This window comes from Anguilla anguilla, chromosome 4 (assembly GCF_013347855.1).
Source record: "Anguilla anguilla isolate fAngAng1 chromosome 4, fAngAng1.pri, whole genome shotgun sequence".
Lineage (NCBI taxonomy): Eukaryota > Metazoa > Chordata > Actinopteri > Anguilliformes > Anguillidae > Anguilla > Anguilla anguilla.
Genome location: NC_049204.1, coordinates 65680859 through 65700998, shown reverse-complemented (window position 1 = coordinate 65700998; position 20140 = coordinate 65680859). Strand labels below are relative to the sequence as shown.

The window sequence follows — 20140 nt, the reverse complement described above, 5'->3', positions numbered from 1 at the left end:
CCAGTGCCCGCTGGGGTTCTTTTTTTTTGGGTTTGGTTGTTTGGGGTTTCAGCACCAAAGTGATTAATTTAAGACATTGATCGGCTACAGAGTCCACGCACCCTTTCCCCAAAGCCGTCCTTCGAGGTTGCAGGTCTGTGACATCATTACTTGTGCTGAGAAGCCCAAAAAATCGTCACTTCCGCTGGGACATAAATCCAGGCCCCCTGGTCACTGGGTAATTAAGCTTTGCGCTGAAAACAATCCTACTGCACAAGTCAGCTGACGGTCCAGAACATAAACACACAGGGACCAGGGATGAGTTTACGACATTTATCATAGATTCTGCTCATCCATATATAACATAAATATATGCATGCAATAATCAATTTCAGACATAACACTGTCAAACAAGGGCATCAGACACATGACTAATAACTGTCACTTTATGAGATTATTGATTATGGTTATATTTGTAATTATTTGTCATAACTGTGCCGCTACACTTGCTGTACATATGGTTGACCACTGCAGGTGACATACCAGTTATAATTATTCATCAAAAAAAAAAGAAGAAGAAAAACAGACTCTGAAGCGAGTGCAGTTTCTGACCATGGACATGAATGAACACTGCGGTGACTCACAGGGTGAGGAAGATGGCAATCGGAGCAGGTCTTCAACAGCATCACACCGAGCCGAGACTGCCCCCTGGTGGGCACACCGTTGATGTGCAGGCAGAGGGGAAACTCTTAGCAACTCTGGGTCCCACACATGAGAGAGGTGTAGAGACCAGTCCCAGGTCGGCAACACCACATTGCGCGATTATTATGGGATGCAAGGAGACCACTGACCAGGGCTGGGAGATTCCAGTCAGGGAGAGTCAGAGTGTGGTTATAGATTTTTTACCCAGTCAATTACCCCAGGCTCAGTCAGCTAATTAATAAACCGCGATTATTATGGGATGCAAGGAGACCACTGACCAGGGCTGGTCAATTAATAAACCTACACATCAGCGCTCACAGATTGGGCCACAGCAAAACAATTCTTACGCGATTCCAGGCTGAAGGCTCTTTACACAGAGCGCCAGTCTGCCTGCCTACATGTCACCACCCTCTTTATCTCTGTATTAGGCATGTTAACTAACGGTTAATCGATTAACTGTTAATTGTCATTAAGAAGCTTGATCAATTAATTTGATGGATTACACGGTTAAATTTAAATACACCATTTCAATATATATTTTTTTTTTTTGGAGGGGGGGGGGATTGTCTTAGAAGGGTGTGTCCATTTGGGGCGTGTCCATCTGACTCCCCTTGGCTCCTGGGGTCACCGCCCCGTAGCTGCTCTCCTGCCACCGCAGACACCTCATCCGGACCTCCGTCTGGACCTGGGGAAGCGGATCAGGACCAGAGAGCTTCCATCAGCACCCGAACCGGGTAGTCTGCGACTCCGCTCCACAAGAGACCAGCAAGAGGGTGGGCAAAGGTACCATGTATCATAGAGGCTAACCCTTTCAGGAGTACAAATGTTTTGTTTTCTTTTTTCCTGATGCAAGGCACAGGGACACAGGTGCTGCGTTTCCCCAACACTCACCTCCTTGTTGAGAAAGCAGTACAGCACTGCCACGATAAGGCCCTGGGAAGAAGGGGGTGGGGGGGGGGGGGAGAGAAAATCAATAGATGTTTTCAACCGATATTTTATATATCTGCAGATATTTTAGTATCTGCAGATTAAAGCTGACAGTCTGCACTTTAACCTCACATTTGTGGTTTCATTTTAAAGCCAATGTGTTAGAGTAGACAGGAACAAAGATTACACACACATACACAAACACACATAGGCAGGCAAGCACACGCACACACAGACACAGACACATACACACACACACACACACACACAGGCAGGCAAGCACACACACACACACACACACACAGCATGTTGCGCAGATATTAGCTACATGGCCCTGGGGTTCCAAATAATTTCTTATTCCAAATAACTGAAGCCCTGGTTTCCATTATACTGTATAACATTCACTGCTGTGCTTTTCACTGCTGAAACATAATGGAGTGTAATGCGATATAAACATAATATATTCCATAAGACATGAGAGATACAGTGTATGGGAGTGTGTGCTGTGCTGTTTTGATGTTTCTGTTGGAATAGGCCTCCTGAGATGTTAAGAATCTGAGATTAGTGAGAAGGAGAGAGCTGGGTGTTCATGACATCTTGTCACAAGACCCTTCCGTCAGCGAGGCACCACCGGCTCACTGCAAGGGTCGAAGATAATGAAACGCAGAAACAAGGATTTATTTTTAGCCCGCCGCTCGTTCATTTTGGGAGTCCTAAAGGAAAAAAAAAAAAAAAACAAACAACGACGACGACGAAAACAGACACGGAGTCTTAATCTGAGCGTGCTGTTAGGGATGAACATCTGAGCCGTGTTCTCGATTCCCCACTCCCCACATCTCGCTAAGCTGACAAAACTGACAGCCCGTCTCTCGCCCTAAATCCCGGTTGCAAAGATTACATTTAGAAATCGCCCTTCAGATGTGACCAATCACTGACACCGGCTCATATTGTGTCCTTTAGATGTGACCAATCACTGACACCCGCTCATATTGTGCCCTTTAGATGTGACCAATCACTGACACCCATGTATAATTTGTCCTTCAGATGTGACCAATCACTGACACCTGGGCCTCATTCACAAAATTTGCAGGATCATATTTGCTCATAAACTGTGCGTAAGAACATTTCCTGTATTTGTTCATGGCTGTTTCCTTATGGTAATAACATGAACAGGACTGTGTGTGAAATTTACAAACAGTCAGAATTCATTATCTCATACACCTGGGATGTGCACAAAAACAAAGGTCTGCATATGCGTCATGAACATTTTTTAAGAACAAAAGTAAGTAATAATTTAAGAAAAGTTGTGAATGAGGCCCACTGTGTTTTCCACAGCATCATCTGTGAACTGGGAGTTGTTTTTTGGTGGGTAAGCACTGGAAGCTGTTCTTTGGTGGGTAAGCACTGGAAGCTGTTCTTTGGTGGGTAACCACTGGAAGCTGTTCTTTGGTGGGTAACCACTGGAAGCTGTTCTTTGGTGGGTAACCACTGGAAGCTGTTCTTTGGTGGGTAACCACTGGAAGCTGTTCTTTGGTGGGTAACCACTAGAAGCTGTTCTTTGGTGGGTAACCACTGGAAGCTGTTCTTTGGTGGGTAACCACTGGAAGCTGTTCTTTGGTGGGTTTGGCAGTTTCAGTCAGTATTCTCGCCCTTTTCGTTCATGACCACCGCCTGTTCATGTGTATCGCACCCTGACAAAGGCAGGAAACATGCAGGAGTGCTCTTTATGCGCTCAGAGCAGACAGATACCAGGCCGAACAGCGACGCTCGCCTCATTGGATGACCTGGCGGACCGAGCCGGGGGGGGAACCCCTGGGCTTACCTGGAAGGACCCGAAGCAGAGCTCGACGTAGAGCCGCACGTCCACCTGCACGTGGTCCGGCAGGAAGCTGAACACCATGTAGTGCGTCCCGAACAGCGGAATCAGCAGAAGAGTGGCCCTGGCCAATCGCCTTCCACCAAACACAGGAAAAAGAGAAGCTCAGCCAATCACAGGGGAGGGAGAGTTCAGCCAAATGACAGGAGAGGGAGAGGTCAGCCAATTACAGCAGAGGGAGAAACTCAATCTGGTTCATTTCAATCGGTCTTCATGTGACCCGGAAACCGACCGAGGTCCACCATCTTTGAAGACCTCCGAATTCATTAAATGCTCCTTCTGGAGGAGCGAGGAGCAAGGAGGCTCCCAAAGGAGGCTTCAGGGAGGACCCAACACGAGTGAAGCCGTAGCGGAAGTCTTTTTCCTGCGCGTGTGACGTATAAATGACCCACTGTGGATCCGCCTCTCCACATCTGCCACGTGCGTAACTGACGAGGCTTCAGACTGGCGCCTGACTGAGCAAGGACGTTCCGTGTGCCTGACACACGCTACCTTGACTCCTCCACCCTCGGGTGGAGGTAAGGAGCGAGGAAAAGATGCAAGGATCTCACCTGTATAGAACTACTATAGCTACACACTGATCTCACCTGTACAGGACTACTATAGCTACACACTGATCTCAATTGTACAGAATTACTATAGCTATACACTGATCTCACCTGCACAGAACTACTATAGCTACACACTGATCTTACCTGTATAGAACTACTATAGCTACACACTGATCTAACCTGTACAGAACTACTATAGCTACACACTGATCTAACCTGTACAGAACTACTATAGCTACACACTGATCTCACCTGTACATAACTACTATAGCTACACACTGATCTCAAACTGATCCTGTTATTGAATCAGACACAGTTCACCTGTAGTGTGTGATGTTATTGAATCAGATAACACAGTTCACCTGTAGTGTGTGATGTTATTGAATCAGATAACACAGTTCACCTGTAGTGTGTTGTTATTGAATCAGATAACACAGTTCACCTGTAGTGTGTGATGTTATTGAATCAGATAACACAGGTCACCTGTAGTGTGTTGTTATTGAATCAGATAACACAGTTCACCTGTAGTGTGAAGAGTTGTTGAAGTGAATCAGACGTGGGTTCAGTTTCTGTCCCAGGATTCTGATTATGTTCAGGAACAGGACAAAGTTTACCTGTTAAAGATGAAGGCAGAGACCATTACACAACCACACAAACAGGCACACTTGCACAACCACACAAACAGGCACATTTACACAACCACACAAACAGACACACTCACACAACCACACAAATGGACATCAGGCATTACTAAAAGTGGTCATACCTAATGGCTCATTCTGGCATTAATAAGTACACTTTCCAGGAAATCTTCCCTGGCTGCCTCAGCACTAACACTCAGTGTGGGCGAAATGGCGCACACACACATAAAAACAGGCCATAGGTGACCTTGGGCGTTTGAGGGCAGGTACTCACAGACAGCCCACAGGTGACTCACCCCAATAGACACAACGATGGGTCCTTTTATGATCCACCAATATGGAGAGTCTTCATTAACGTCCCAACACCTGAGGAACACGCAGCTGATTAGCTCAAGCGAAATGCCCTCGGGTGGGAGTCTAAGTGGAACACTCTGAAGGGCTCTGATTGGCCGTCTCGGAGTGAGCGGTTCATCCTCTGCTGGCTGATCATGGAGCGAAGCCCACGGGATTGATTAACCACCGCGTGCGGCTCGGCAGCCAACGGACGCAAGAGGATAAAATCCGCGGCACGCCGTGAGAGATGGGGAAGGGGTCTCTCTTCGCCTCCTCTCGGGGGCTATGTCAGGATGGAGCTGTCAAAGGGGAGGGTAGACCTGGGCTTTGGTTGGGCTTGGTTTGAATGTGGATCTGGGCTTTGGTTGGGCTTGGTTTGAAGGGTGGATCTGGGCTTTGGTTGGGCTTGGTTTGAAGGGTGGATCTGGGCTGGGTTGGGCTTGGTTTGACGGGTGGATCTGGGCTGGGTTGGGCTTGGTTTGAAGGGTGGATCTGGGCTGGGTTGGGCTTGGTTTGAAGGGTGGATCTGGGCTGGGTTGGGCTTGGTTTGAAGGGTGGATCTGGGCTGGGTTGGGCTTGGTTTGAAGGGTGGATCTGGGCTGGGTTGGGCTTGGTTTGACGGGTGGATCTGGGCTTTGGTTGGGCTTGGTTTGACGGGTGGATCTGGGCTTTGGTTGGGCTTGGTTTGAAGAGTGGATCTGGGCTGGGTTGGGCTTGGTTTGAAGGGTGGATCTGGGCTTTGGTTGGGCTTGGTTTGAAGGGTGGATCTGGGCTGGGTTGGGCTTGGTTTGAAGGGTGGATCTGGGCGTGGTTGGGCTTGGTTTGAAGGGTGGATCTGGGCTGGGTTGGGCTTGGTTTGAAGGGTGGATCTGGGCGTGGTTGGGCTTGGTTTGAAGGGTGGATCTGGGCTGGGTTGGGCTTGGTTTGAAGGGTGGATCTGGGCTGGGTTGGGCTTGGTTTGAAGGGTGGATCTGGGCTGGGTTGGGCTTGGTTTGAAGGGTGGATCTGGGCGTGGTTGGGCTTGGTTTGAAGGGTGGATCTGGGCTTTGGTTGGGCTTGGTTTGAAGGGTGGATCTGGGCTGGGTTGGGCTTGGTTTGAAGGGTGGATCTGGGCTGGGTTGGGGGTTGGTTTGACGGGTGGATCTGGGCTGGGCTGGGCTTGGTTTGAAGGGTGGATCTGGGCTGGGTTGGGGGTTGGTTTGACGGGTGGATCTGGGCTGGGTTGGGCTTGGTTTGAAGGGTGGATCTGGGCGTGGTTGGGCTTGGTTTGAAGGGTGGATCTGGGCTGGGTTGGGGGTTGGTTTGACGGGTGGATCTGGGCTGGGTTGGGCTTGGTTTGAAGGGTGGATCTGGGCTGGGTTGGGCTTGGTTTGAAGGGTGGATCTGGGCTGGGTTGGGCTTGGTTTGAAGGGTGGATCTGGGCGTGGTTGGGCTTGGTTTGAAGGGTGGATCTGGGCTGGGTTGGGCTTGGTTTGAAGGGTGGATCTGGGCGTGGTTGGGCTTGGTTTGAAGGGTGGATCTGGGCTGGGTTGGGCTTGGTTTGAAGGGTGGATCTGGGCTGGGTTGGGCTTGGTTTGAAGGGTGGATCTGGGCTGGGTTGGGCTTGGTTTGAAGGGTGGATCTGGGCTGGGTTGGGCTTGGTTTGAAGGGTGGATCTGGGCGTGGTTGGGCTTGGTTTGAAGGGTGGATCTGGGCTGGGTTGGGCTTGGTTTGAAGGGTGGATCTGGGCTTTGGTTGGGCTTGGTTTGAAGGGTGGATCTGGGCTGGGTTGGGCTTGGTTTGAAGGGTGGATCTGGGCTGGGTTGGGGGTTGGTTTGACGGGTGGATCTGGGCTGGGCTGGGCTTGGTTTGAAGGGTGGATCTGGGCTGGGTTGGGGGTTGGTTTGACGGGTGGATCTGGGCTGGGTTGGGCTTGGTTTGAAGGGTGGATCTGGGCGTGGTTGGGCTTGGTTTGAAGGGTGGATCTGGGCTGGGTTGGGGGTTGGTTTGACGGGTGGATCTGGGCTGGGTTGGGCTTGGTTTGAAGGGTGGATCTGGGCTGGGTTGGGCTTGGTTTGAAGGGTGGATCTGGGCTGGGTTGGGCTTGGTTTGAAGGGTGGATCTGGGCTGGGTTGGGCTTGGTTTGAAGGGTGGATCTGGGCGTGGTTGGGCTTGGTTTGAAGGGTGGATCTGGGCTGGGTTGGGCTTGGTTTGAAGGGTGGATCTGTGCTGGGTTGGGGGTTGGTTTGAAGGGTGGATCTGGGCTGGGTTGGGGCTTGGTTTGAAGGGTGGATCTGGGCTGGGTTGGGCTTGGTTTGAAGGGTGGATGTGGGCTGGGTTGGGGGTTGGTTTGACGGGTGGATCTGGGCTGGGTTGGGCATGCGCATTATTATGGAGCTGGACCCCTCCTTTGTTGCTGTAACAGCCTCCAGTCTTCTAGAAGGCTTTCCAGTAAATTTTGGAACATGGCTGTGGAGAGATTCGCTTCCACTCAGCCACAAGAGCATTTGTGAGGTTTGGGCGCCGATGTCGGGCATAAGAACTGGCTCACAGTCGGCATTCCAATTCATCCCAAAGGGTGTTTTATGGAGTAGAGGTCAGGCCTCTGTGCAGGCCAGTCAAGTTCTTCCCCACCAAACTCAGCGAACCATTTCTTTATGGACCTCGCTTTGTGCACAGGGGCATTGGCATGCCGAAGCAGGAAAGGGTCATTATGTGCTGTAGCACTACGATTTCCCTTCACTGGAACAAAGGGGCCTAACACTGATCCTTTTAATCAAAGAGGACTCCACCTATATTACTGCCTTTATATGGCGTCCGTGGTCCTTACTGTAATATGAACAGAAAAATATATGATGAACACATTAAGATTCAGCAAAGCTAAACAAACACTTCCTAATGACAGAAACTAAACTACAATACCCAATAATGTATTTATTTCACACTTGCCGGTGACAATGAAAAAACAAGCACCGCAGTATGGGAAATTGAGGCAAAAGGCGAGATGTAATGGATCGCTCTCCGTCTTGAGTAAAACTCAGCGTAAAACTGATGTCACAGCATCGTAAAGAGCGATACATTCCGGACAAGCAACGCATTTTTACACCGGTTTCACAGTTCACTTCCTTGATGACGTTCATACGCAAAAGAAAAAAAAAAAGACTTAGATCGAGCACAAGAGATACAAGCTGCTCTTGAAATTGGGTTTATTGATTTTTTGTGATGGGCAGAAAATACAAAATGTTTTTGGGTTCAAGAGGACGTTAACGAGCTTTGACTGAGCCGTGCATCGATCTGAGAGGCCTGTGAGATTCTTCAGCCGTTTCACGTCTTAGTCCCTTAGGCAAGGGGCAATTGTATGAGCAATTCAGCCAGGAGCTGACACTCAGTGACTATTATCCAAAGATCTATAAAATGAGTGTGTCAAGAATAGCTAGACAAGATTTTTTTTCAAGAATTGGTGTCCAGTTAGACATTAACCCTAAGGTAGTGTAGGGCTTTTTGGAATGGTTTTTTTTTCCCGCCAAAAAAGTCCCAAGTCAGTGTTCTAGAACCCCGTTGTTTTCAGTTATCATTAGTGACTGTTACATCAGCATTAGAATGTTCACTTAAGAACAATCTAATAACATTTCTGTGATCTTACACCATAAAGGGTTAAAACAATATTGAATTAAAAATAATAAAGAACTGGTTATAATTCAAAGACTGCCTTTCTGGTTGGAAGGAAAACCAACAGCATCTGCTAAACATTGTAATATCATACATAAGCCCCCAGTCCACTTGACATGATCGAAGAACATCGAGGAGCATCAATGCAATTTCCAGTGAGCAAAAGCTGGAATCTACACCTCCAGGGGAGTGAATATTTGGTTGAGAGATGTTTTGACATAAACGACTAGGTTAACCTCACTACAGCTCAAGTTCTACCCAGATATAGCCAGGCTACATCATAGCTGGCTTGAAAACTTTCACTTTTCAACCAAATGTAGCTGGATTTTCACCAAAACACCAAGACAGCGTTTCAACGACTTTGCCGAGCTTTCACCACAAAAATATTCACTAGGTGCTGCTACTGTAACTCCACTCACTCTGTGTCTTCAAAATAAACCCTGGTCACAATCCACAGGATGGTGAAAACTACAGGAACCCCTAGTGGGACAAAAAGAGAGAAATATTTGTAAAATCAATAATAAAAAAAAACAACAAAAAAATATATACAACTTCATCAGACTTGATCACCTAGCTGTTGTTTAAAATAAAGAAAAATTGAAAAAATAAATTATGAAAGAGACTGAGTTGGAAAATTCACAGCAGGGAATTAAAACAACAAAGGGCAAAGTAGAACAAATAAAAAAATGGCAATCAAATCAAAAAAAGCCATGGGAAATAGCACTGCCACATTTAAATGTTTAATTGTTTTTTAATTAAAGTTCATTCAATTGCATCCAAGTTATTATTTGGTTTCCCCCCACACCAACCCCCAGCCCCCCCCCGCCCCCCACCCACCAAGGGAATTGGGTTTCAATTTCCATTTGGAGTGAGCACAGGACAGTATTTGCTTTGCTTACTTCAACAGCGATCTGAGGTACTACACGCCTTGCTTGTGAATAACACTTGTAATTCATTGCTTATTGAGTCAAAGCCAACGCCTGCTGCTCTGCTGTAATCAGGACATGTTGCCTACTGATTAACAGAGGACACAGTGACAGTGGGAAGCGTGGGGCCTGAGCGAGAGAGGGGGAGAGAGACAGAGAGAGAGAGAGAAAGAGAGGGACAGAGAGAGGGAGAGAGAGAGAGAGAGGGACAGAGGGAGAGAGAGGCGGTGATGCTGTCCGTTCAGCACCGCTGCTGTTTCAGTCATGAGGGAGGCCTGCAGGACCACGGAGAGCACCACACACAGGCAGGTGTGTGGACAGTCAATGTTCATTTAATCGCTGGTGCTGACAAAACATGCCAGAACATGCCCAGACGGGCTTCTATAGACTGAGAGAGACCTTTGACTCCCTTTTATCTTACAGTTAAAGGAGACATACAAATTTTTTGAGACCGTATATCCTTTGAGACCTTCATAGAGACTTTTTTTATTGTTTGGCCACCATGTGAGCCCTACGTTGCATCTTCTTGAAAAAGAAAAATGTGAAAAGGTTTGATTGTTTTGTTTGTTTCTCAGTGCCAGTTGTCATTTTTTTCTGTTGTCAACTTGTAAATGCCTTTCCTTTGTTTCCCTATAAGAGACTAATACATGGTGGATGGCCGACCTTTTCATAATTGTGTCTATGAAATACTTCACTCGGCCCGGTTAGCTGCTGTATATCTGTGTTACACTCTTTGATGTTTTCAGTCTGGTAGCCTGATTTATATTGTGCCAGGTCGGCTCTGGGTGCTAAGAGGCCACTCAGCGAATGTCCCGGGTGAAGTGGAGCGAAGCAGCAGCGCTCGAGAGGCACTCCAGCCGTTCGGAGATATGCAAAAAATACGTGGCGGAGGTTTACAGCAAATCAAGCATCCCCCCCGCCCCCCTTCCACCATGGAAGATGATTCCTGGGACATTAAACCCCTCCCCCTCTCCTGGCAAACAACCCGTTCAGCCGGTTCAGTCCGTTCCGTGGATAAGCATTCTGACATTTCTTTGAAAGCACCATTTCTGACAAAAATGTCAGATAGAGCCCTGTGATTTCCATGTCTTTAACATTCGAACCAAGGCCATGTGGAGTGTGTTGTGTTCCATGTTCCATGTACCGAGTGCAGTATTCTGGGCGTTGTGTTCCATGTTCCATGTTTTATGTACTGCACCCTGTATTCTGTGTGCTGTGTTCCATGTTTCATGTTCCAAGCTCCATTCACCATGCGGCATTTTGCCATGTTCCATGTTCCGTGTGCTGCGTGCCGTGTGGTGACTCACCCCAGCCCAGCAGGACGAACGAGCACAGGAAGTGGTGGAGGGAGGAGAGCAGGAGGGTGTTGAGGTACAGCCCCTCCACCAGGAGCCAGAAGAAGTTGGTCATGACGCAGTAGTGGCAGAACACCACCGAGGCCTTGCACGCGACCTGGACACACGGCATAGCCCAACTACATTCACCAGAACCGGAACCAGCACGAGAACCAGAACAAACACCACAACATACAGCAAAAAGAGCGCAGCCTACTTACAGTAGAGTGTAGTGTACTTACAGAGTAGAGAGTGCAGTGAGATTACAGTGTAAGGAGTACAGTGTACTTACAGTGTATAGAGTACAGTGTACTTACATTAGAATTCTGTGTACTTACAGAGTAGAGAGTGCAGTGTACTTACTGTTGAAAGTGCGCAGTGCAGTGTACTTAATGTTGAAAGCGTGCAGTGTGCTTACAGTAGAGTGCAGTGTACTTACAGTTGAAAGCGTGCAGTGTACTTACAGTAGAGTGCAGTGTACTTACAGTTGATACCGTGCAGTGTACTTACAGTAGAGAGCAGTGTACTTACTGTTGATACCGTGCAGTGTACTTACAGTAGAGAGCAGTGTACTTACTGTTGAAAGCGTGCAGTGGTCAATGTCATCGCTGGCGAAAAGGGCAGCATCCTTTATGAGCACGGCTACAGCCTTCAGGATGAAGGAGAGGAAGAGCTGGACGTGTATGTGATTACGAGCACAACGGAGCCTCCTGCAAAAACACAGCACCCTGTCCATAAAAACAACCCAGCACCCTGTCCATAAACACAACCCAGCACCCTGTCCATAAACACAACCCAGCGCCCTGTCCATAAACACAACCCAGCATCCTGTCCTTAAACACAACCCAGTGCACTGTCCATAAAAACAACCCAGCACCCGGTCCATAAAAACAACCAAGCACCCGGTCCATAAACACAACCCAGCACCCTGTCCTTAAACACAACCCACCGCCTAGTGTGTGTTTGAATACCGTAAAGGTGCACAGGTCTCCATCCGCAGCAAAATACGTCTTTTATCTGACCATGTGTTTTATTGGACAGGATGGTAAGGGGGTGTAACCAGGTGAAAAGGCGGGGCTGGGGTCACAGCTTGAGTTGGGGAAATCCAGTGCCCTCACCTGAAACGCAGCAGGATGGCCACGGCTAAGACAAGCGCCACCAGGGAGGTGCTGTACCCCACCGTGTAAATCCTCTTCACTGTGGCGAAGTAGGACTCCTTTGGAAACATCATAAAATCCTTTATCTACAAAAGCTACATAAACAGACATAACATAACACAGCATAGCATGACATAGTATAGCACAACACAGCACAGCATAGCACAGGATAGCACAGCATAACATAACAATTCAGTACCATTTCAAACCCTCCCATGCCAAAGATGGCGTCTCACCCTAGCTCCTGACATCACTTCCTCCCACCCCATTTTCCACCGACTCCCAGAATGCCCCTCACCTCTGGGATCTGGTCCTCCACGCTGCAGGCGATGTAATAAGGAGGGTGTGGCCCGGACCAGCCAGCCTCCGTGCAGTTTCGGCTCACTGCCCCTGCAGACACGGAACGGTCCCATCACCGAAAAAACCTGCCCTGGGACCCCAACGCTGACCCAACGCAGTCCCACCCCGGGACCCCAACGCTGACCCAACGCTGACCCAACGCAGTCCCACCCTGGGACCCCAACGCTGACCCAACGCCGTCCCACCCCGGGAGCCCAACGCTGACCCAACGCAGTCCCACCCCGGGACCCCAACGCTGACCCAACACAGTCCCGCCCCGGGACCCCAACGCTGACCCAACACAGTCCCACCCCGGGACCCCAACGCTGACCCAACACAGTCCCGCCCCGGGACCCCAACGCTGACCCAACACAGTCCCACCCCAGCACCCCAACGCTGACCCAACACAGTCCCGCCCCAGCACCCCAACGCTGACCCAACACAGTCCCACCCCAGCACCCCAACGCTGACCCAATGCAGTCCCACCCCGGCACCCCAACGCTGACCCAACATAGTCCCACCACTGACCCAACACAGACTCCTCACCGTAATGTCCAAACCGAGCGCAGTAGTGCACGCCTTTGTGTATTTATGAACGGGTTTCAGCCCCTTTGGATATGTAGCATGCAATTAACCGCTAACGATCGCTAACAAATGCTAACAATAATAATAATAACATTTATAATAATTTGCATTGATGTAGTTTAATATAGAGTCTCTTTTTGGATGATTCCAGTGCACTCACAGCTAGGGGGAAATTGTCCTTACCTGTGCTGTTGTGGAAATAGGAGAAGACCAGGGGGCAGGGAGTGTGGACGATCTGGCCAATCACGGCGCTCGGCCAACATGCGACGGAGTCCCACAGTGGGGGGCAACCTGCGTGGGTAAAACGCAATATAGTGACCCCCCCCCCCCAAAAACAAAACAACCAGCTGAACCTCTAGAAAAACCAAAAACTCCCCACTGAACCCCCAAAAACCCACTGGACCCACCAAGCACAACAAACTATCGGTAGAACTATCTGTAAACCAGTAAGTGTGACTCTCATCCCGTGGTTATATCTGTGAGTGAGATTTTAATCCTGTGGTTATATCTGTGAGTGAGATTTTCATCCTGTGGTTATATCTGTGAGTGAGATTTTCATCCTGAGGTTATATCTGTGAGTGAGATTTTAATCCTGAGGTTATATCTGTGAGTGAGATTTTCATCCTGTGGTTATATCTGTGAGTGAGATTTTCATCCTGTGGTTATATCTGTGAGTGAGATTTTCATCCTGAGGTTATATCTGTGAGTGAGATTTTCATCCTGAGGTTATATCTATGAGTGAGATTTTAATCCTGAGGTTATATCTGTGAGTGAGATTTTAATCCTGTGGTTATATCTGTGAGTGTAAATGCTGCACCTGCAGTGCTGACATTCTCATGCCTCCATATCTCCCTCATACACCGTCGCTTCTCTTTCTCCAGATGGAAGATGTATTCACACTCCGGATGCAGACCTGACCAGGCCTGCTGAGAAATAACAACAGAAAAAAGAAAAAACAGCCGACACAGATCTGAAGGATAAAAAATAAATTTAAAAAAAAATCACTGAAACCAAACTTTCAGAACGGTTTCTTTTTCATTCAAAGATCAGCTGGAACCCAAAAGTTTTCGTAATGCACTTCAAGATGTAGCAATCACCAGGCTTCACCACCGACGCCAGAATTTAGAGGTCAGTTATAACGTGCACACAAATCTGGAGAGGGCCGTTCACAACGTAACATTAAGCGCAAGCTTTCCCCCGGGGTGAAATGAGGACCTTTCCGCTGAATTATAAAAGCGCTTTTGTCGGTTGGTGAATCATGATGATACCTTTGTGTTTTACAGTTCCGGCAGCACGAAGAGCAGAGGAGAAAGAAAAAAAACGAGAGATTATATTAAAGAAAAGAAGAGAAAAGAACCTTTAGAATAATGATTAGCTGCAGTAGCCTCACCGTCACTGGCACACACTGTGCAGGACCAACCGGGAGTCAACGTCCGTCCATCTGTCCGTCTGTCTGTCCCGTTTCTGCAACTGCCTGTCTGTCACTCTGCCTGCTTGTCTGTCAGACCCAATTGTCTCTGTGTCCTATACGCCCACCTGTCTGCCTGTCAGTCTTCGGCTGTATGTGCCTGTCTGTCTGTCTGGGCCTGCCTGTCTGTCTGTGTCTGTCAGTCTGTGCCTGTCTGTGTCTCTATGTCTGTCTGTCTGGGCCTGCCTGTCTGTCTGTCTGTCTATTTGACAGTGCCTGTCTGTCTGTCAGAGCCTGTCTGCCTGTGCCGGTCTGTCTGCCTGTGCCTGTCTGTCTGTCAGAGCCTGTCTGCCTGTATCTGCCTGTGTGTCTGTGTCTGTCTGTCTGCCTGTGTGTCTGTGTGTCTGTGTCTGTGCCTGTCTGTCAGAGCCTGTCTGCCTGTGTCTGTCTGTGTGTCTGTGCCTGTCTGTCTGTCAGAGCCTGTCTGCCTGTGTCTGTCTGTGTGTTTGTGTGTCTATTTTTGAAAAGCTTCAGCTCACAGACAGCTGTGCCGACGCTGTGCCGACGCTGGGCCGGCAGCGGACCGGGCGATCTGCCCGCTGGCGGGGTGGAGCGGCGAGTTCGTGCTCCGCACTGGTGGATCACGTCTGGCTGCTAATTGCCTTCAGCTAATAACCGAGGCTGAAAAGGACGTCATTATAAGTGCATTAAGGCCGGGGCACGACTCAGTGTCCGCCCCGACCCCCCGACACTCATCATCTCATTGAGCAAAAAGGGAACGTAAATAAACAAACAGATAGATGGATAAGTAACGCTCCTCTCTTTGCGCGGCGCGGGTCCGCGCGGCGGCCCGCGGCCGGCTCTTTCAGCGGGGCCCGTGAGGAGGCAGAGAGGCGGAGTGTTTGTGGAGCGGAAGAACCGCCAACAGCCTTAAAGGGCGTCATTAAAACCTGCCGAGAGGCAGGCGCTTCCTGCAGACGAGCCAATTTCATTTCAGAAAAATGTCTGTAATGAAGCTGCTGGATATGTCTCTCTCTCTCTCTCTCTCTCTCTCATGTTAATGCACAGCATAGGCATCATTTTCCATTTAATTTGCTCATCTTAAATGAAGAATGAATAACACTAAACGTATTTTATTTTCAGGAATAACACTTTCCAGTACCTTCCATTAAGTGTTGCTGCTTTTATTAGGTCATTTAAGAGTGGGTGTCATGTTTCATTTATTTTTTCTGCCTCCATCAAAGATGATTTTTAAAAAAAAAGTCTGTTCATGACAAACAAAAAAAGACAAAATGTTTGCGTTTCATACTATGTATAATAAACCCATCTCGATGACCTGATGACCCTGTCTTTTAAGCCTGTTTTCGAAATGTTTTTTTCCCATCTGTTTTATCTCAAATATTTTTTTTTTTAATGTGTATTGCTGTGAAGCACTTCGTAATTCTTATTTAAATAACTGTGATATAAAGTTGAATTATTTTTATCGGGCTCAGGGACTGCAGCTGAAAATTGACAAGCTGGCCAATATCAATGAATGTGCTCAGGCCCTGTAATAACAATCCGGTAAATGTCCTAAATCTCTTTTTTTAAATCCAAGAAAACTTCCTTGCACCATGGGGGGGGGGGGGGCATGGGAGGCAGGGGGACATGTCACCCCCAATATGCTCATGTGGAGACTGGGTAGTATGCTGGAGAGGGCTCACGTTTGGCCCTAAGAGACGATCCACTCGTCTCCCAGGCATTGCTGATACTAATACAACTGGAATTTCGTTCCTCCCCATTTGATCTGATTTGATTCAAAGAGTCCACAATCCTGCAGCTCGAAATCTTGAACGTGCGTGTGTGTGTGTGTGCGTGTGTATGTGTGTGTGTGTGTGTGTGTGTGTGGGGGGGAGGGGGGGGGGTGGTAGTGGGGCAGGGGGGCGCGTGGCGAGGCAGAATCGTTCTGCGTCACCGTTGCCATGCCCGTAGTTAAGTGCGCGTTTAGACGACGGCAGCAAGCAGAGAGAGAGTGACGTTAGAGCCCTGGGGGGCGTAATTACAGCACTCCGACCCAGCACCCAGAACCCAGCACCCAGAACCCAGCACTCCGACCCAGCACCCAGCACCCAGCACTCCGACCCAGCACCCAGAACCCAACACCCAGAACCCAGCACTCCGACCCAGCACCCAGCACTCCGACCCAGCACCCAGAACCCAGCACCCAGAACCCAGCACTCCGACCCAGCACCCAGCACCCAGCACTCCGACCCAGCACCCAGCACCCAGCACTCCGACCCAGCACCCAGAACCCAACACCCAGAACCCAGCACTCCGACCCAGCACCCAGAACCCAGCACTCCGACCCAGCACCCAGAACCCAGCACCCCGACCCAGCACCCAGCACTCCGACCCAGCACCCAGAACCCAACACCCAGAACCCAGCACTCCGACCCAGCACCCAGAACCCAACACCCAGAACCCAGCACTCCGACCCAGCACCCAGAACCCAGCACCCCGACCCAGCACCCAGCACTCCGACCCAGCACCCAGCACCCAGAACCCAGCACCCCGCACTCCGACCCAGCACCCAGAACCCAGCACTCCGACCCAGCACCCAGCACCCAGCACTCCGACCCAGCACCCAGCGCCCAGCATGCAGCCGCACGGACCGCACAGCAGACTGCCACACTGAGCTCAGAGTGAGCTTTTAGCATGGCTTAAAAACCCATTATCCCCGGTGCAGTTCAAGAGCACTGCCACCGCCCCCTTCCCCCCCCCCCCCCCACGCACCTCACTGCACCACTCACTACTCTCTCTCTCTCTTTATAATTTTCACTGACAGGCAGGCAGACAGACAAACAAGCAGGCAGAATCGTCAACGTGTGTCTTTAATTTTGACTTAATCTTGACTATAGCGATAAACGCAAATGGATTTCCCTCGTTTCGACGTTGGCTAAATTCGGACAGGAGAGGGGGAGTAACGCCCTTAATTTAGTCGTGTGTTGAAGGCAGGGACAAGCTCTGGACAGCTTAAACTCTGGCCCGTTTATTTACTCTGAAACGTAGCAGCCCGATCCCTGTCAGGACTCAATATCACACTCATTCCAGGGCAGCTAACGTCGAGCAGACACCGAGACACTGACACGGACACCCCAGTCCTCCGCGGAAGTATACGAATCGCACATAATCACACAACACTTGAGCTTCAGGGAGAAGAAGGGCCAAGGCCTCTGTCTTCAGCACCTTCTGCTACTGACATTCATTTATGCATTACTACCATGAATATACTTTTATGAACAAGAGGGTTTAGGAATAATTATTTGTATAACCAAAAAAATCAATAAATAAAAAAAGAAAGAAAAAGCTGGTCGATCGGGTGCCTCCTGTGGACTGCATTTGTGGAAAGAACCAGCTGTCTACGGGTGTGCATAGACATTTTGAGGGGCAGGGGCGCAAGCCAAGATAAAGCGCCCCCCCCCCCCCCCCCCCCCCCCCCCCCCCCCCTCCATTATGACATTGTATGAAAACTCACTCCCTCACACATGCAGACACACAGACTCGTGCACACCATGTACCTGGATAACAACAGCAATAATAATAATAATCATCATCATCATCATCATCATAATTATATTTGGTCCAGAGGGGCATTTCAGCCAAGGAGGACAAAGGGGCAGTGGCTCGAGCCACTGTAGGCCCCCCCCCCCCCCCCCCGCCCCCCCACCCCACCCCACCCCACCCCAGCGCTTCCTGTAGTCCAAAAAGCACTCCGCAGCTTCAGCTACTCCGGACCCAGCGTAACACGGAATTATAACTGGAGAGAGGGACGCATTATCCAGCCAAGCCAAGAGCAGCACGCGCTGCTTTTCCAAATAACACACACATTTTTGGTGATCACACACACGCATACACACACGCGCACACACACACAGTAGGAGAGCCTTATACTCCTTCTACATATTGCCAGAGTGGTGTAAAGCCAAAGTAGTTAGATGAGTAGCTTACTAGATAAATTAAGCTGCCCACACAGTATTTCCTGCTAATTATTATTTCCAAATCTAATTATTAAGTCCTTTTTTTTTTTACATATACTTCTGCTAAGAACATTCATATATATATATATATATATATATATATATACACATATATATACATATATATATATATATATATATATATATATATAAAACCACGGTGGTGAATTATGCACTAATTGCTGATTTTATCCTTAATGATGTACATACTTATATAAAATATTCCCGCAGGTTACTCCTGCGCAGTTCATTCATTTTAATTTTAAATAACAAGCACCGCACTGAACTAGTTTCTTCAAACTGGGAGAATCCCCGCTGACACCAAACACGAGCTCCTTAAGGAACACGCGCAGCTTTAAAAAAAATGTTTTTTAACTATTTAAAGTTACCGCAGCATCGCTTTGTCGTTGGAGTATTACCGCGGTGACCCGCAACGAACGCAGCCGGTGGAATACTTACGGGCAAAGCCACGGATGCCACGCAAATAAGCATGTGGAAAAAGACGCGCATCTTCAGAGCGAATTAAACTATCAGCGGCCGGTAGCTCCCCGTCCAATGCGACCAAACCAACTGCTCTTTTTAAATCTGTTCGGCGGTCTTCTCTGAAGGGTAAGTGCCCAATCGACAGGTATGTTCTTGCATCCAATCGCGGCTCACTTCAATGCAATTCTCTCACCGCCGTGATTTGCATGATACGGACGGGACCACGTGACGTAGTGTGGGGCTGTCTTTTTAGAACCATGCATTTGTGCAAGTTCAAAAAATTGTGTACAACGCAGTTGTATTTATTTATTTAATTTCCCCCCCCTTTCGTTTGTCAACAAAGTTCCTTTGTAATTCTTCCTTTGTAAAGCTCGTTCGTGGCACGCTGGTAGGCGCTTACCCGCGGCGGTGTACAGAACGTCGACACGTTCCACAACTATTTGGCTAGGCTATTACTGAATCCACACAGGGTCAGGGCACAACAGCTGTTTCTTGTTCGGGATTGCAATATGAGACATGCTGGTAAATGGTATAGTTCCACAAGTACAGATGCACTTTTGTTTCCTTGCTGTAAAAGCAACACCGAGCAAAGACGCATGCATCTGAAAAATCGCGTTTCCACGCGCCCGGGGATAAGAAGCGGCTGCGTGTTTAGCCATTTTCATACATTCGGGGAAAACACGCTACCTGGAGTGTTCTGCCTTTCCCGCGTTTTCCCAATTCTTGGAAGATGGTGGGCAGCAGAAGTCTAACTTGCACGTTCAGTCATGCACTCTTCGATATTTTAACGTGATACTGTAACTAAAAGGTGTTTAATTAGAAGAAATCCTCCCGCACCAAATTAAACCAAATGATCATAAAGTGACGCTAATCCCGCACACAAGTAGCCAAATCATTCAACAGTTTAGTCAAAATGAAAATGGTCAATTAAATGTCAGTTAAACCTTAAATAGATAATTAAAGTCACGTGGGCATACAGGGAACCACGGTGCTGAACGTTAATTGTCATGTCCCGCCGCACACTGAAACCCAGCGCGCGAGAGGAACATTTAATGTCGGTGCCTCCCCTTCCGTTTCCCAACGGCAGCATAATCTCCTAATCCCCGTTTCCCTCGCGCGCTCACCGCGTGCCAGGCACGCCACCGGACCAAAAGAGGTGCCCTGAGAAGGAAAAACAACAACGGGGACGGGAGGGGGTGGTTGCCATGGCAACCCTGGGATTTTGGGCTACACAT

At 48.8% G+C, this 20140-nt stretch overlaps 1 protein-coding gene across 4 annotated transcripts; it reads right to left on the bottom strand.

Moving 5' to 3' along the window:
- Positions 1–298: 298 nt before the first annotated feature.
- Positions 299–19927, bottom strand: ghrhrl (growth hormone releasing hormone receptor, like). Of its 4 annotated transcripts, none has more exons than XM_035415241.1 (13): positions 19593–19927; positions 13816–13924; positions 13182–13289; positions 12373–12464; positions 12036–12133; positions 11495–11627; positions 10891–11035; positions 9077–9137; positions 4973–5042; positions 4558–4649; positions 3431–3560; positions 1573–1614; positions 299–1366 (listed from the first exon to the last, which is right to left on the bottom strand). In XM_035415241.1, exons 2-13 carry the CDS (start codon positions 13853–13855, stop codon positions 1250–1252), a joined length of 1128 nt encoding a protein of 375 aa, XP_035271132.1. In that variant the 5' UTR covers positions 13856–13924; positions 19593–19927; the 3' UTR covers positions 299–1249. The 4 variants fall into 4 exon arrangements, with proteins under 4 accessions (XP_035271132.1, XP_035271134.1, XP_035271130.1 ...); XM_035415243.1 differs by having other exon boundaries at positions 13816–13921; XM_035415239.1 differs by lacking the exon at positions 19593–19927 and adding an exon at positions 18882–19065.
- Between the last annotated feature and the right edge of the window lie 213 nt (positions 19928–20140).